Source organism: Protomyctophum parallelum, assembly GCF_964188405.1.
Source record: "Protomyctophum parallelum genome assembly, chromosome: 5".
NCBI classification, from domain to species: Eukaryota; Metazoa; Chordata; class Actinopteri; order Myctophiformes; family Myctophidae; genus Protomyctophum; species Protomyctophum parallelum.
The window spans coordinates 51,512,967-51,531,441 of NC_139702.1; the positions used below are offsets into that span (position 1 = coordinate 51,512,967).

Below are 18,475 nucleotides of genomic sequence, written 5' to 3' on the forward strand. Positions count from 1 at the left end.
TCAGCGAATGTGGGTCTTGCGAATGTGGGTCTTGCACACACTGAATACACCCACGTAGTAACGCAGCATATTAACCCCTTGAGTATATGAATGCTCCCTTGAGCACGGCATGAACCCCCTCGAGTATATCTGACTGAACTAACTCCGCAAGCTATACGTACCATTTATTATTTAATTTTGTTCAGCAAAGCAAAAAAACAAGTCTTGTCTGAATCTTCAGTGTGTGAAATGATTGTTGACAATATGTTTTGTCTCTAACAGAGATCTGAGCAACAACCAAATCACCACCATAGAAGAGAGAATATGTGACAACCTGTGCAACCTAACCCAAATGTAAGTGAATGTTATCACCCCTCCCCCCCCTCTCTCTGTTCGTTTCTTTTAATTAACAGGCTCTTCCTTTTGCGCGTACACCCGCATGTACTGTACAGTACACACAAGTACAAATACAGCACTTACACTCGCACACACACACACACACACACACACACACACACACACACACACACACACATGCAACCCACACACACACACACACACACAAAATCAAGCATGCTTAGCAAGCATATTTCCACATCGTTCGTTCGTTCGCTTCCACACAAGCAGCATTATAAGCTCTATTTCTGCATGATGTGGGTTTCAGCGAGTAGTAATTACTCCTTTCATGTGAACAGAGTGTATTCTCTGCACACTCTGTAATTGAGTGGAGCAAAGCAGAAATAGACCTGCCAGATGAACAGTGTGCTATCACAGCCAAACTTCTATCTTCTTCCACCTTTTTGCTCTCCTCTCGTGTATCTCTCTCACTCAACCCTGGTCCCTGCATGTTCTCACCCCTCCCTCCTTCACCCTCCTGACCTCCTTGTCATCAGTCCTATCCCATACCTCCCACGTTTCTACTCTCCCAACCCTCCTTTTCTTCTCCCTGTCTGTGTCTGCCTTCTCCCACTCATCCCTCTCCTCCTTTCCTCCCCTCCACTGCTCTCTTATTCGTCCCTTTTTCCTTCCTTCTCTACCTGCCTTCATTGTTCTCTTTTTGAGGGGCGCTAGCCATAGAGTATATATATCTATAGAGAAGACACCCGAGTTCTCCTCCCATCCACTTGCATTGAGTTGCTCAAAAAGCGCATGAGGCGGATTCACTCCTCCTTCCTGGTAGGAACAGAGTCCATTCTGGGACGGATTGCAATGGTGAGTGGCCCCAAACACATGAACGCGCTGCCGTTGAACGCGCACGAGCGTCGTCCGTCGTGAACGTGTACAATGATAGTCAACGGACAGCGCGTTCATGTGTTTGGGGCCAGGCTGCAATACCTTCATTCGGCCACTATGTCCATTTCGCCTCAAGATTTCCTCTGGGTGCCTTCTCTATAAATATATATATACTCTAAGGCGCTAGCCCCTCCTATATTCAGCTATTAGTGTAGATCTTTTTGTCTTACACAAACATCACATTTCCATTGACAATGAATGGAGTATTTATGTCATCATATGTGTCTGAGCAAATCGGTATTTTAGTCGTACAGAGAGATTCAATTCCGAATGAACCCATTCTGAACGGGAACCCATTTTGGTGTTCATGTGTTCAGGTGTTCATTTGGCATCATGTTATGCTTTATCTATTGAAAAACAGCAGATCTACAAGCTCATAGCGCGCCACCGAGTGGCGCGCTACGAGCTTGTAGGTCTGCTATTTTTGAAAAATCGAAGAACGACTGACATTTTTATAGAATCAGGTCAGAATGGGTTAATCAGACCAGTGTGTGTCCAGTGGAAGCCTCGTATGAATCTGATCTCAGGTCAGAATGGGTTAATGGAGAATTTACGTGTCTCCCCTGTCTCCTTCCTCATACCTCTCTCTCTCTCTCTCTCTTCTGTCCTACAGTGACCTGAGCAGTAACCCCTATGAGTGTGACTGTAAGTTGTTCCGGCTGGTCAGCTGGCTGCAGGAGAAAGGGGTGCGAGTTCGACGCCCGGAGTTCATGCTTTGCCACCACCCGCCAGACCTCCGCCACCAGCCGCTGCTCAATGTCAGCCTGCTCACCTGTGGTACGATGAGTACTGTATATACACACTAGGACTGACCTCGATTAGTCGAATAGTCGACTAATCGATCGGAATGGGTCCCAGTCGACTGACCACCTCTTAGTCGATGTTCATCGGGTTTTTTGCCCCAAAATATTGTATATAAAAATACAATATTTACAAAAATATTGTATTATTCCACTAGGTCTGTGGGGGACATAAACACATATGAACATTCTGACTGTTCAAATCTCCAATGTGCAGTGTGTCTGCCAGTGTGTCTGCCTGTGTGGCAATGTGCCACTGCCTGTGACTTGAATCGCACAGTGCGCTGGCCTGATAGACTCCAGAATCTCAATCTCACCTGCTGTGCTCAATCTGGCTAATGACAAGCCTCTCAGTCGATGTTCAAAAAAAAAAAACGTTTTTTTTTTTTTGCATTCAGCACGGCTTCCATAATATGAAAGGGCACATAACGAGGCCACGGTTTGAGAAAATTCTGTAATACCCCCTGATTTTAAGAGGTTCTAAATGGCAGCGGTTATGTGCTATTTCTTGTCAAGAAATTCCTTGCAGGTGATTTTGGTGAGTATTGGAGTTTGGAAGCACTCGTTTTTAGTAAAGCAACCTCCTGCTGCCTCCTGCATTATGTGCAAATTCAAAACAGGTGGCACTCCCAAACTCTGACACTAAAAAATATCATGCACAGAATTTCTTGACAGGAAGTAGCTCATAATATGTCTGCGGTGGACTTTTCAGATTGAAAGAGGATAATTCAATCTTTCCGTGCAGCTGCAATGTTGGTGAGTTTGACGTTGAGATAGGACTTTTCTGTTTGGATGAATGGGCTGTCTATGGGAAGTTGCATGTAGTTAGCACCTTGCTGGCAAGATGGCCACGGTCTGAATATCGTCAATTGATTGCCACGGCCATGGCATTTGATTACTTAACCAGTCCACTTTTCACAGTCAGTTTGCACTCTTCACACACAGGCAGACAGACAGATACAGAGATTATTATTGTTTTTCTTTTAATATCTTGATACATTGAATACACAGGATCACAATGAAAATAAGCCCTTGAGCACATCATTTGCAAACTGTTAATAAAGTATTCTATCAGTCGCAATCACAATGCGTCATGCTGCGATGTATTAAGTTATAATGTTTTTGATCGATAGGCGAGTGTAGACGCACTCTGGGTAGGTTGTGTACAGTATGTGCTAGCGCAGGGGTTCTCAACCCGTGGGTCGCGACCCCTCGGAGGGTCGCCAAATTATTTTGGGGGGTCCCTAATTTTTTTATTTTTTATTTTTTTGCAACTGAATGGCATGGAAATGAAGAGTTTACATACCTACACATACCTTCCCTAATGTATATATCTGGTTTCAGTATTTATTTATGGTGTATTGTCTCTATTATTAAGGTTATTGTAGCAGTCCATTTATATTGGGGGTCGGGAGGGGACGGGCCGGGGGTACCGAGACATTGCCAAAGCATTTCCGGGGGTCCCCGGCCAAAGACATTGAGAACCCCTGTGCTAGCGGATGCTCCCGTTCAAAACACTGCACCACTGCAAATGGACCCTTATGGGTTTGGTCCGTACACTCTCAAGAGTTATGCCGGTCTCTGAAATGAAAACGTTTGAGAACCACTGATCATGGACACATCCTGTGCAACTTCTCTCTTTCCCTTCCTTCAGGTCTGAACTACGCAGCCTGCCTAGAGGACAGCAGCAGTGGGGGAGGTGGACGCAGTGAACTGGTCATCTTCTCCTCCTCCACTCCGGGGAACTTCTCGCGGGAGCAGTGCAACAGCGTGTGCTTCGCTGCCTCGCATCGCTACGGCGGCCTGGGGGCGCGGCGCGAGTGCCTCTGCAGCACAAACTCAGAACCCAACTTCATCAGCGAGTCGCAGTGCTCGGCCGCCTGCACCAACCCCCACGTCATGAAGGTAGGATGAAGCCAACAATTAGTCCTGTCACAATAAATGACATAATAATTTTATATATATCTATTATAACAAGAGAGAAGTTGTACCCAACACATGGCAAGAAACCCAAAGCCACAACAGCTACGTCACTATTGCAACACCCACAACACCATCTTACACACTACACCCACACACACTCACACGGCAGTGACGTCACACACTTACCCTTCACAGTGTTCGGGACCTATCTCCTCCTATCGCGCCGATCGCCAACACTCAACACCACCCGCCAAACAATGGTCATTGCACTGCCACCAAAAATGCCTCCCTTCCACACTCACGCCGGCAATGCATTTGTTTACTACAAACACTATCGCTTCAAGCACCCACACCCCCGGAACACTAACCACTGTTGCCCCAACAGGCCCAGAAACAAGGCCTTTCGCACAAATTCGCCAGGTCTATGCAAGTGAGCACAAATTACATGTGAGAAAATTCATTCACAAGCCCACAAATGCCATTCAAATGCCATTCAACACACACTACGACTCGCTTACAATTCGCGAACCTGGCAACTACTACCCCGTCTTTTAATTGGCTACTAGCTCTCAGCCACTCCCCCTGTGCTGATTCTGAATCATCTGATCTCCGAGTCTCCCTGTCCGCAGGAGAAGAGAAGGAGAGGAATTGTCGCCTCACGATTTTGCTTATTCCTTCTAAATCTCTGTATATAAAATATAAATCACTCAGCGAATCTCTTAGTTACATCAACATTGTTCTTCGACAGTAGTTGGTTTGTGCCTAAGTATTTACGATTACACAGATCGCATTGGCTATTTTGCCTGCCAGCCATATTGCCGAGTACTTTTGATTGCGCACACACACACACACACACACACACACACACACACACACACACACACACACACGCACGCCTGGCTTGCACGCACACACGCACACGCACGCCTGGAAGCCACGATCTCTCTCTCTCTCGGCACGCAACACACACACACACACGCACACACACACACACACACAGGAATAGCCATGCAGGCTATACACGGCGCCAGTGAGACAGGACGTTATAATCTTGAGTTTCATTAAATAACTGCCTTTCTCTGCACGCGCACACAACATTATTCAAGTGAAATGCGTAACGGCAATATTGGGCTAATATAGGCTACCAATACAGGACGTTATAATCTTCAGTTTCATTAAATAACTCTGTCTTTCTCCGCACGCGCACGTGCGCACACAACATTATTCAAGTGAAATGCGTAACGCCAATATTGGGCTAATATAGGCTACCAATATGTGGGTAGCCTACAGGGATTTACCGACGGAATGAATATATATATATATAATCATCTATACCAGGGCTGCCCTGCCTACCCACACTTTTTTTTACTTGAGAGCTACTTTCAAAACGAACAGCTCATATACCCACCAAATAAAACTATCATCCCATTGCTGAAAATAGTTACAAAATGTAATTGAGGCTACATACAGTGGTGTCCCCTTCGTCTGTATCAGGCTGACTTCTATAGGTTTTGAAAGGTACCTTTCTTTTCTTTCTTTTTTTTTTTTTTTTACCCAGGGAAGTAGCTGAGCACAGGTGCTCATTTTCAGCAACGCCCTGCACATCGAAACACACACACACACACACACACACACACACACACACACACACACACACACACACACACACACACACACACACACGTCATGTCAAAGGTACCTCTGGAAGCCACACCTTTTTTTCACCCACTGTGTAATACAATAAATGGACGGTAGGTGGCAGTAGTACAGAGGCCAGAGCAACTATAAGACAAACGCACATGGAATGGGAAATAGAGGGGGGGAAATGGAAATGGTAGGGTTTTTATTTTTGGTATTTGACTTTGCTACTGATGATTGTACGCAACAACAACTATTGCATTGTGTGTTTGAGCTGACAGGCCCTTTTTTATGTCAATCAATCAAGTCATCTCAGGTCATCTCATGCGGCAGATGCAAAAATAGTTTTTTATATTAAAATTATATATATTTTTAGGGCCATGTCATGTGGTCTACCTTCAAAGCCTTTGTGATCTATAACTTTTGGGCACCGCTTAACGTCAGATCAGGGGTTTTGTCGGCCAGCGCCAAAAATGCTCCCCGACAGCATAATCGGAGCAAATACCGGGCAGTGTGTACGAGCCATAACGTGTTGACTACACTACACTACACTACACTAATAATACACATAATAATAACTAATAACCCATCCGTTACTACATGTGGAGTCAACTCCCGCAATTTCCTTCTTCCCATAGTGCGCGGCAACGTAACTCTGGGATGAGCGGCCCGATAGGGCCGCGAAATTCTAGTATATATATAAACACAATTTTCAGTAGAAATTGGCAATTTCCACTCTACTACTTTCCAAGTATTAAATATCATATTTGGCAATAGCACTTATTTGGCAATTTGACTGCCCTATTAATAATACACTGGCATCCCTGTACGTCTGTCTTTTTTGCATGCAGCATCAAAGGGCCGCTGCTGGCCTTTTGGGTGCCCTAAGCATAATACATATTTGTGCCACTCATTGCCAGACTGGGCAGGGAGGAGGGGCCGCTTCAGCTCTGAGCACCTCCACATGGGCACACATGCAACTTGAGGATGCACGCAGGTTGTGACTTGTAGGCGCCGGAGAAAATTGGATTTCCTTGGCTAATTTTGGTGCCCCCCACGCAACATTTTTATTAATTCACATGGATGGTAGATAGGCTAACTGAGCCATATGTTTGTGTGTGTTTTAAAGGCCCATTTTGTATGTTTGTATGACCTCATTTGTATGTTAAGAGCTCATTTTATCTCATGTATCTGTCCTCGGTGTTTCACACAAGGGAAGGAAAGGAAAACAACTTTATGTTCAAACAAGGACTAAGGCTGCAGCATTACTTCTGGAAACATCAGTATGCTTCACCATTCTCTGGTTTGGGTTCGCTACATGCCTAATCCATTTGCTGAAGTGGGTCGAACATCTTCCTCCTACCCTTGTGAAATCAGCAGTCTGCGCTGAATGAATGAATAAATAATACGTCAGATGGGCAAAACTTGATTTGTTAGTTTTCGGTCAATTGAAAAGTAGATTGAAAGTAGATCGAAAAGAAAGTGGTTCAATTTGGGTCAAACAATTTGACCCAGCCGGAGTGCTGTCAGGCTGCTTTGATCTATTTTGCAATAGAGCAGATCAGAAAGTTTGTAAACAAACATTTAGAGCAGTGCTTCCTGGTAGAATATCCAAACTATACAAAAAGTAAGTGTCCAGAACAATATAGTTGACAGTGTAGTTTGTCAAACTATATTGCTGAACAAAACAATATTTCTAATAGCCAATAATAAAACCGTAAGTGTGCTTGTTCTTCCAGATGGTTAACGAATGAAAGGTTAATGAATAATGCTTTTTGGGTTGTGGTAATGTCATGATGATTCGGTCTAATATAATTACATTTTCTCATCCTTCTGATTGGTCGGAAAACAGGAATGTGGGTGGACCGTGGCCCCTGACGTGTTTGCGGTGGACTTCTCTGTGTCGCTGAAGCGCCTCCCACTTTTAAGCGTCCACGACCCTGCCCGTCTGGCCGCCTCGTCCTCCGTCACGCCCGTGACGCTGTCCTGGGACTTTGGTGACTCATCGTCGCGGGTCAACACTACAGAGACAGAAGATACCACTGCAACACACAAGTATGGGCTCCCTGGGCAGTACAGCGTCAGCGTTACAGCCTGGGCTGGGAACAAGGAGGTGAGATAACGTTTACTATGATACAGTGGTTCACAAAGTAGCGTCTGGGACCCCCATCGTTTTGCTCCCGATCCAATTCCGATCATTTTCATTTTGAGTATCTGCTGATACCAATTTTTCCCGATCCGATATTTATATTTTTTATAGAACACTTATGCCGTATCACAACAGTACAATATCCAAAATCACAGCCAATATCAGGTCTAAAATCATGATTTGGATATAATATTGATAATAGGGATGTCCCAATCACGTTTTTTCCGATCATTTGAAAACAATGTTATCGGCCCCGATTTCCGATCAACCCTAATCAAAAACAGCCCTATATGCATTTTCTACTTGGAAATAGCCATGCTATCGTTGAAGATATGCTATTTTATGTTATGATATTTATTTTTAAAGAATACCTTTTTAAAGGTATATTCAGTGATTTCACTTAATTCAAATATCACTTATTTATTTGTTTTGTTGTGATAATCCTCCCTACTATATAGTGTGCTGGCCATATAAGGAGTTCCTCCCTGTCCCCAGTTAACCCCTGGGGGTCAAAAAACCTTAGGTTTCGTTTTTTGACTCTCTATCCTGATTGGACGAAAGGCTGGGTCCCACAGCCAAAAACGAAACCTAAGGTTTTTTGAGTGAAATCACTGAATATACCTTTAAAGGTTTTTTTTGGGGGGGGGGGGGGCTTTTCTGCCGATATTGATAGATACAAGTGAAGATTGGCATGCAGGAAAGACGGAGAGAGAGAGACAGGGGGAGACATGCAGCAGAGGTCGTCATGAACGGGACTCGAACACGTGACAAGCTGTCAGGCCAGAGCCTATATGTGGCATCGGGCGCCCCTCACACAGGTTTTTTTATCCGAATCCCTGCCACAACATATATTCAGGCGGCAGGTCCATGGCCAAATACACCATTACTTTGGGGGTCCGTGACCCCCAAAGTAATGTGTTTGAGAACACAGGACAGGACAGGATGTTCAATTAACACAATGAAAACAACACAGGCTTTGTTCACAACTATGTGTTTTTTCTGTGTGCGTGTGTGTGTGTGTGTGTGTGTGTGTGCGTGCGTGCGTGCGTGCGTGCGTGCGTGCGTGTGTGTGTGCGTGTGTGCGTGCAGGTGTCTGTGCGAGGGGAAGTGACAGTTGCCATGCCGCCCAAGCTGGAGCTAATCTGTCCTCCTCTGGCTGTAGCCAATCGGAGCCTAGAATTGAATGTGGTCAGCTGGGGGTCCGTAGGTGTGGCTGTAGACTGGACCATCACCAAGGATGGAGCCCAGACCGCTAAAGGTATGCCTTTAGGCACATCAACATCAATACATGTCAGTCAGTGTCTTTCTATACACTAGGGCCGGCCAATATGACTTCAAGTCAACGTCACCATTATTTCAAACTTTTGCCCTGATTACGATTAATGTACATTTTCTTTTTTAGTGTGTGCAACATGTGTGCAACAACGTGTGTGTGTGTGTGTGTGTGTGTGTGTGTGTGTGCGTGTGCGTGTGCGTGTGCGTGTGCGTGTGCGTGTGCGTGTGTGTGTGTGTGTGTGCGTGCGTGCGATTTGTTTAATTGGCCTAGGCCTAGGCTGGCTCAGCAGCCTAGGTTCCCAGACGGTTGAGCTAACCATCAGGGCCATCTTGGCTAAATACAATTGTAGTCATGGACAAAAAGATCACATCTCACTCTGTGATGTGTCCTTCACTCTGTCCTTCACTCTGTAATGTGTCCTTCACTCTGTCCTTCACTCTGTGATGTGTCCTTCACTCTGTCCTTCACTCTGTGATGTGTCCTTCACTCTGTCCTTCACTCTGTGATGTGTCCTTCACTCTGTCCTTCACTCTGTGATGTGTCCTTCACTCTGTCCTTCACTCTGTGATGTGTCCTTCTAGTCTCTCTTAGCCTCCCTTACTCTGTGATGTGTCCTTCTAGTCTCTCTTAGCCTCCCTTACTCTGTAATGTGTCCTTCTAGTCTCTCTTAGCCTCCCTTTCTATTGCTTTTTCTTTGTTGTTCAGCCTTCATCTTTCGATCATCAAAAGTGGCTTTTGTCCTCGTCTTTGCTTGTGTGTATGTGCGCCTTGTGCGGGGTACATTGAGGATGACGTTGGAATATATGGAAGACAAGATAAGTCTCATTGCATGCTTGTGTGTGCGTGTGCGTGTGCGTGCGTGCGATTTGTTTAATTGGCCAATCATTTTTTTCACAGATATGACCTTTGAACTTTAATTACCTTATTCTCAGATCTTCCCCTTTCATCATCTGTACTTGTCTGACACACAGGGACAAAAATTTACACCATTTCCGCTTAATCAGGCACTCTGGCGTGAAATTGTTATGAATTGGCTTCTATTGTCTGTTAGTGATTCTGCCTAAAGTGATGCCTTTGTTTAAAGCGATGTGACCACTTAGGCTTATTTATCATTTTGGCTGGTAAAAGATCATGTCTGGCTGGTAGTTTCTGAAATCCATCAGCCTCTTTGGGTACTAAGCCAAAAAACGTCATCACTTTATTCTTCTTCATTTATCTTCTCCCAATCTCCCTTTTCTCCAGCCTGAGTTCATCAACTTCCCCTCCGTTCTACCTCATTTTGTCTCCAAAGTTCAGCTGCTCTGTCTGCCCAAACCAAACTGGTTTGTAGTGTATATAGAGCCAATTATACAAATATATATTTTTCCCATGATTTTGCAACCCATTTTTCACCCAGTGTCAATTATCTAATGTAATCCTGGGCGCTACACTTCCTCTGCCAACCTGGGGGGGGACAGCGGACTGACCTCATACTACCGTCTATGCATGAGGAGTCCAAGCTGCTTCTCTTCACCTGACAGGGGGGGGGGGGGGGGGGGGGGGGGTTCCCCGGCCGGACGTAGCGCGAGGAAGGAACAGGTTATTCCGACCAGTTGCTTTTCCCTCCATCAGGCGCCCCGGCTGGCCAGGGGGAGGTAGTTTAGAGACCAGGATTACTGCATGTTAGGGGAAACGGGGAGAACATCCTTCTGTTGTCATGACTACTGTACATTATGTAGCCAGCTGGAGAACAACATTCAGGAAGAAGTCGTGTTTACAGTATTTATATTTTGCGCACATTGATATGTGCATATAAACACAAACCCCCAAAAATAACATCAGGCCATGAGCCATGCATTCAGAACACTGGATATAAACATAGCATCTTCTCATCCCACTATTGGCTTTGTTGATAGAGTTTGATACATAATGGGTTGCAGATTGCTTTTTATGTCCTAGCTTCTTGTAGACTGACAGTATACATATGAGTCAGTAAATAATTGCAATTTTAACCCATTCTGAACGGGAACCCATTTTGGTGTTGGCATCATGTTATGCTTTAGCTATTGAAAAATAGCAGATCTACAAGCTCATAGCGCGCCACCGAGTGGCGCGCTAAGAGCTTGTAGGTCTGCTATTTTTGAAAAATCGAAGAACGACAGACATTTTTAGAATCTGATCTCAGGTCAGAATGGGTTCATCAGACCAGTGTGTGTCCAGTGGAAACCTCGTATGAATCTGATCTCAGGTCAGAATGGGTTAAACGGTTAATTTGAACGACCTCATACTGCAATTCCGCAATGCACCTTCTATGTTTTAATTGTGAAACTGTCTGTGTGTCCCCTGCCTGCAGCGTCCCCCTACTGTCCCAGCAGTGAGGGTGTGAGGGAACACCCAGAGTCTTCCCGTTGCTTTCAAATCGTTCCGGGGGAGTTTGGCTGGAGAGAGGCTCGGCGCCAGTGTTCCGACCGCGGTGGCGACCTGGCAACAGTCAGGACAGACACGCTTCGGAACCTGCTGGCAAGCCATGTCACACAGTGAGTTGTGTTTATACGTTTTAGGGGGGGGGGGGCATGTGCATGTGCGTATGTTCATATGCTGATCTGTGTGTGTGTGTGTGTGTGTGTGTGTGTGTGTGTGTGTGTGTGCGTGTGTGCGTGCGTGCATGTGTTTGTGCTGATCTGTGTGTGGGTGTGTGTGTGTGTGTGTGTGTGTGTGCGTGCGTGCGTGCGTGCGTGCGTGCGTGCGTGCGTGCGTGCGTGCGTGCGTGCGTGCGTGCGTGCGTGCGTGCGTGCGTGCGTGTGCCAGCATTGTGAACCTGCTTTTTGTTAACTTTTGCACAACAGAAAGGTGAAGCTTTTGGTCATGCTTCACACACTGTTGTCACTGTTGTCATGCTTCACATATAAATCACATATAAATTGTAAGACGGAATTCAGTTCCCAATGGACTAATATAAAGACTGAATTCTCGTATTCTCGCAACTCTTGCAATTTCCCAAAATTGCACCTTTCTAGTTAAACTTGTTTAACAAGTCAATAGAGCACCGAAGTCTGACGTCACTTTCAGTAGAGGGCGTCAGTCCCCAGGTTCATGTATTTGTTTAGTTGCATTGAAATCGCCATAGGAGGATTTTTAGATCGCCTCATATAAGAACTGTGTTTGAAAAATAAACATGTCACCCCGGCCGCTTCACTCATATGGATATGAAGAATCAACTGACTGAGAGAAAACGCTAATGTTACTGCTGCTGAATTAGTTAGATTTTCGCTAGAAGCAGACTGTATCATATATGAGTGACTGACTGTTGCAAACGATACAGAGACACCTCCCTGACAATAACGCTGAGACAGCTTGTTTATTTTTGGACCACAACGCTTATAGTAGACGATATTAAGATCACCCCATGTTATTCTCCATAGAGAAATTACTTCCGCGAACCAGGGGAATGGTCGGGATGAGTGAGTTACGTCAGGACTTCGGTGCTCTATTTACCATCTGTGGACAGCCGCCATCTACAAAGCAAAATCCTTAGTGTTAAACTGTTCATTTGACTCTGTGACTTTGTGACTGCGTGCATCGTTGCACAATCATTGCTGGAGCACAGCTACAGTAACTCACTAGCCTATGCTACCCCTTTCCGTCTAATGGCTGCTACATCACAAACATTATTTTCGCACCATTTTACAATCTGTTTACTGCAGACAGCCAAATATGTCAATTTGGCATGGCCAACATTGTGAGATTCGTGACAGGCAGAAATGCAAAACAGATGTGTAGATTTGTTTCGCCCTGCGATCTTAAAATATGTATTCTGGATGGGAATTGGAATTTACTAGAAGAGGTTGAGTGTGTAGTGTACTGTGTAACCCCCTCTCCCCTTGTGTATCTAAAGGCCTATTTGATCACCTGTTCTGTACCGTTGTACTGTTCAAGGTTTTTGAGTAGCGCTAGTCCCTCCGACGTCTGGCTTTCAGACATGATGTCATGTGGAACCCAAGTCTATGGACTTTATTGTTTGCTTTAACCCATTCTGACCTGAGATCAGATTCATAACGAGGTTTCCACTGGACACACACTGGTCTGATTAACCCATTCTGACCTGAGATCAGATTCTAAAAATGTCAGTCGCTCTTCGATTTTTCAAAAAATAGCAGACCTACAAGCTCGTATCGCGCCACTCGGTGGCGCGATATGAGCTTGTAGATCTGCTATTTTTCAATAGCTAAAGCATAACATGATGCCGACACCAAAACGGGTGCCCGGTCAGAATGGGTTAAGCAGTGATGTCATTGTGTCAGCCACAGTGGGCGAATGTCACACAAAAGTGTGATTTCATTTTTTTAATGTATGAATAATCATTAAAAAAAGATAAGAAGGTTAATGCCCAACAGCGATGATGTACAACAGGGAGTAAGAAAGATGGAGTGAACATTTGGTTTTGACATTTGTTTGACTCTCTCTCTCTCTCTCTCTCTCTCTCTCTCTCTCTCTGGATGTGGTTTATGTTGTTCTTAACACGTTCTGACCGGGCACCCATTTTGGTGTTAGCATCATGTCATGCTTTAGCTATTGAAAAATAGCAGATCTACAAGCTCATATCGCGCCACCGAGTGGCGCGATACGAGCTTGTAGGTCTGCTATTTTTGAAAAATCGAAGAACGACTGACATTTTTAGAATCTGATCTCAGGTCAGAATGGGTTCATCAGACCAGTGTGTGTCCGGTGGAAACCTTCGTATGAATCTGATCTCAGGTCAGAATGGATTAATCTTGTCCTCTAGTTACCTTGCTCTTTATATATATCGTGTTTTTTCCTGCTGAGCTCCTGTCGCTGCAAGCCAAAGAGCGTCAACAGCCTTGCTCTATAGCAGACTGTCACAGAGTGGTGTGTGTGCTTTAGAATGTTACAATGCAAAACCAAGACCCCCAACCACACATACCTCTCCCTGGTATATCGCTCTCTTTCTCTCTCCCTCATTCTAAATGTCTCTATATCTTGTCCACGGTGTTGTGCAGTGTGCACAGTGATTAGCTGTGGTGCCATAAGGCTATGTTGTCTTTGCTGTGGGGGTCTCTCCAGGCCCGACAGGGTCACAGTCTCACAGAACACGCACACATCTGTAAAAGCACAGCTGTACTGAAACCTCCAACACCCTGGAAGGAGGAGTCCATAGTTCACGGTGTTTTGTGTGCGTGACTATGCGCGTGCATGTATGAGTGTGTGCGTGAGTGTGAGCGCGCATGTGTTTCCTCTCTTCCTGCCCCACACCCATCATTAAATTGAGGGCAGAGGCCCTGATCTTGGAGACAAAAAGTGAGTGAGTGAAGTAAAGAAAATCGGGAGGAACAGCCAGCGCTATCCCCTTTTCTCCCCCTTAACCTGCTACAGATGAGGCATACTAGTCACCTCCACCCCCGCAGTCTTACATAAGGACCTTCCTTTTTTATTGCTTTTTGGGGTTTCTTCTTTTCTGTGTGTCTCCTGCTCCTCAGCTCTCATACTTTTTGGGACCCTTTTACAGCATTATGCATTTTTCACAGACGTGGAGATTTCTCTGTGATGCATGAAAATAACGAGACAGAGACGGAAACATTTTGCACATGGGCAAATAATGAAGCCTATCCTTATTACCCTACCCATCTGGGAACTAAGCAAAGCCGAGCCGCACAAAATGTCCCTCTCGAATGACAGAGGGTCGTCAATTATCTCGACAAAATAAACCATGTCTTTAGGTTATTGTAGTTTATGAACCATGCAGCATTAAGCCTCCGGGTAGAAATCCTGAGGGTTCATCTTCTATTTGTGTAATGTGAAAGAGTAAGAGATTACGCAGAGAGAAGAATGGAGTCCATTAGAGCACTCAGGGAGTGAAAACTAATTTATGTCGTCCTCGAAGGGGCAGGCACGCGCACAATATGAGCCAACCGGTGCCCAAGCACCTAACTATAATTTCTCTTATATCAACTTTATTGAACCACCGTTGCTCTCAGCTTTGCTCCGGTTACAAAGGCTAAGCTAGGTTTTTTGTTTCCCCCTCCTGATAAGTCTGGTTAAACAGGGGAACTGACATGCTCAACTCAAACATTTTCAGACTAACAGGAGAAACACGAATGGATAATTAAGTTCTCAGCACTCTGGTTCTGTATGCAACGCTCCTTTTAAAGCACAGTAGCGGAAGGAAACAGCTCTAGGTGTTCCTGAGCATTTCTGAGACATGTACTGTATGTCTCACCCATCCTTTTTCACCTGTGAACATTACAGTATGCGACAGTAAATTGTGGCTGCGAAGTGTGGTTTTTAGAACATGACTATATAGGACATCTATGTCATACAATTTCCCAAAAGTGTGACATTATGGGTTTTGCTCGTAGGCCTTTAATTGTCTCCACCAGGCCGAAGGCATGGGGAGAGAGTACGTTTTGCACTCAGTCAGTTTTGGATTACCATGATGTAATCTATAGAAATGCTGCCCTTACCACTATTTTACTCCTAGACACAGTTTATCACTCGGCACTTATAGATTAATCACTGGTGAAAGCTACAGCACTTGCACCATTGTACCCTCTATGACAGGGTAGGTTGGTCTTCCCTCTCTGAGAGGAGATCTAGGCACTGGCACCAGTTTATTTTTTAAAGCTATCGATGGGAAGTTACCACCCTATACATCACGTTGCTGCGAGACTGGAAAAGAAGCACTCGTCAGACCCGTTCAAGTGAATGGCTTACTCTAGCCCATTCTGACCGGGCACCCATTTTGGTGTCAGCATCATGTTATGCTTTAGCTATTTAAAAATAGCAGATCTACAAGCTCATATCGCGCCACCGAGTGGCGCGATACGAGCTTGTAGGTCTGCTATTTTTTGAAAAATCGAAGAGCGACTGACATTTTTAGAATCTGATCTCAGGTCAGAATGGGTTCATCAGACCAGTGTGTGTCCGGCGGAAACCTCGTATGAATCTGATCTCAGGTCAGAATGGGTTAAACTAGAGGTCCTATCTGTACATTCTGAAGAACTGGGAAAATCTGCTTTCTACTTCATGGAACACTACAACAAACACAAAAAAATGAACACCCCAATATCCTATGGACAATTTATCAACCTGCTTTTAAATCTCCCTATACCTCAATATGTATAATTGTTTTTAACTTACGCTTTATTTCACTGTTTCTGTGTGTTACTGTATATCTAATCTATATGCCTTACTCGTCTTTGTTGATTTTGTGTAAGTGATCTCGGCAGCATCGCAAATGAGGGTGAACCTCAATGCTCTTTTCCTGAATAAATAAACCTTTCAATCAATCAATCAATCAATCAATGATCAAAATATGAACATTATAACGGTGTGTGAAAGAGAAAACATAAAATGTAACGTCCGTGTACACGGACATATCGATGACCCCTGTATTAGTCGCTTGTTTTTTTTTCGTAGACCTGCGGTTGCTATAATTTCTCTCACTAAATCTGACAACACTCTCTGGCTCAGTGCTGACCTGTGCGTCTCCTCCTGTCCTGTCGACAGGGAGCGGGGCGTCTGGCTGGGTCTGAGCGACGTGGACTCGCCGGGCTCCCTGCGCTGGCTGAACGGCTCGGAGGCGCGCGAGGGCGAGGTCAGCCCGCCCACCCGCTCGCAGCAGGTCCGCGGGAACGTGTGCGTCTCCCTGGACCACGGCGCCCAGGCCTCCTTCAGCTCGCACCTGTGCAGCGCCAAGCGAGCCTTCGTCTGCGAGTATAGCCCCTATGGTAAGCCTCGCACTGTAAGCTACACACACACACATGGTACTTATGTACGCATGCACGCACACACACACACACACACACACACACACACACACACACTCCATAATTCACCCCTTTGTTTATTTATTTATTTATTTATTATTAATCGTCATTATAGTTTGTATGTATTTGTATTTATTCATAAATGAATGCTATTGGTCATCCTTTAACCACTTAACCCATTCTGAACGGGCACCCATTTTCGTGTTTAGCATCATCTTATGCTTTAGCTATTGAAAAATAGCAGATCTACAAGCTCATAGCGCGCCACCGAGTGGCGCGCTACGAGCTTGTAGGTCTGCTATTTTTGAAAAATCGACTGACATTTTTTAGAATCTGATCTCAGGTCAGAATGGGTTAATCAGACCAGTGTGTGTCCAGTGGAAACCTCGTGTGAATCTGATCTCAGGTCAGAATGGGTTAAGCCTTATTTTATACTTTGTCGTACGACAGTGTTTTGTGATTTGTGACGATTGTGAACTTTGTACTACTTTTGAACACTTTTAAAAACGACATGCCAATCAATTGCCCAAAAATAGGGGCTACAGATTGAAACTGGTCAAGTCTCTTCATGCTTGCATAATAAGTAATAAATGATACGTAGTTAGTTCAGTCAGATATGTACTCGAGGGGCTCATTCAATGTTATGCAAGACCCACATGTCATTCGCTGACGTGGCAATCAGCTGACCATTACCTAAGACTGGACTGTGTTCCTTCCTCTGCATATATGCCGTTCCTGGTGTTGTAATGCACTGTTTGCTCCCACCGCCACCCCAGCACCACCGGTGGGCTCTGGGGGGGGGGGGTTGTTATTGTATATCTATCTCCCTGCTTTTAATGGTTAATGTTGTTGGGACACTGGCTGTGATGTCGCAAATGTAGTTTGGGTCATCAAAAATGTTTACACACCTGAATGGAATTCAACAGAATGAGTGAAATACAATGTAAAAATGATTACATATATAATTCTTTTTAGTTTTTTTATTAATGTCCACACGAAAATATTATACAACATTTTTCGGAAAAAAAATTCCCCTTTTTTCCCTCCCCTCCCCCCAGAGTTCCCGCTCTGAAAGAGCCACAACCCCGGTATCTTGCACCATATGAAATAAAAGGCACATACAAATATACATAGACATAATAGAAGACTAATAGAAGTATGCTAACAAATAATAATAATAATAAAAAAAAAATGTGTATAAAAATAAATAAAGACAATAATAATAATAATGGAAAAAAAAATGACAGTAGGGTCAGTATAATAAGTTAAGGATTGTTGATGTCAGCCGCGTTCATCCTCTCAATGTGTGTCAAAAAAGGTTGCCAAATGGTGTAAAATTTTAAAGCACCGGCGTACCCTCTTGTGGAACATATATACATTTTAACCATAATTGTTATAAGACCCTTACATAGCCCTAGGTTTAATGGCAGCATTATTTTGTGGTCAGGGGCTGAAACGTTTTGGAATCCATGCTATAGAACAGTTTCACAATGTTCCATTGCATGGTCTTGATAGGAACATACTGGTGATTATGGGTGACATTCGAAGCCGGTGTACACATACACATTTCTCCATGTCTCCATTTGTATGAGGTACTGAATGTGACAAACAGGTGCAGGTTTCTTGCTCAGGGCCATTTTATTCCAAGGACTAT

At 44.6% G+C, this 18,475-nt stretch overlaps 1 protein-coding gene across 1 annotated transcript in view; it reads left to right on the forward strand.

The window, feature by feature from the left end:
• Positions 1 to 267: 267 nt before the first annotated feature.
• Positions 268 to 18,475, forward strand: part of pkd1a (polycystic kidney disease 1a) — a 114,782-nt gene continuing 96,574 nt past the window's right edge. The window contains exons 1-7 of the mRNA XM_083766251.1: positions 268 to 333; positions 1,886 to 2,049; positions 3,727 to 3,977; positions 7,486 to 7,746; positions 8,872 to 9,040; positions 11,391 to 11,574; positions 16,562 to 16,782. Coding sequence (XP_083622377.1) covers positions 1,983 to 2,049; positions 3,727 to 3,977; positions 7,486 to 7,746; positions 8,872 to 9,040; positions 11,391 to 11,574; positions 16,562 to 16,782 — 1,153 coding nt within the window. The 5' untranslated portion in view covers positions 268 to 333; positions 1,886 to 1,982. The remainder of the gene's footprint in view (positions 334 to 1,885; positions 2,050 to 3,726; positions 3,978 to 7,485; positions 7,747 to 8,871; positions 9,041 to 11,390; positions 11,575 to 16,561; positions 16,783 to 18,475) is intronic.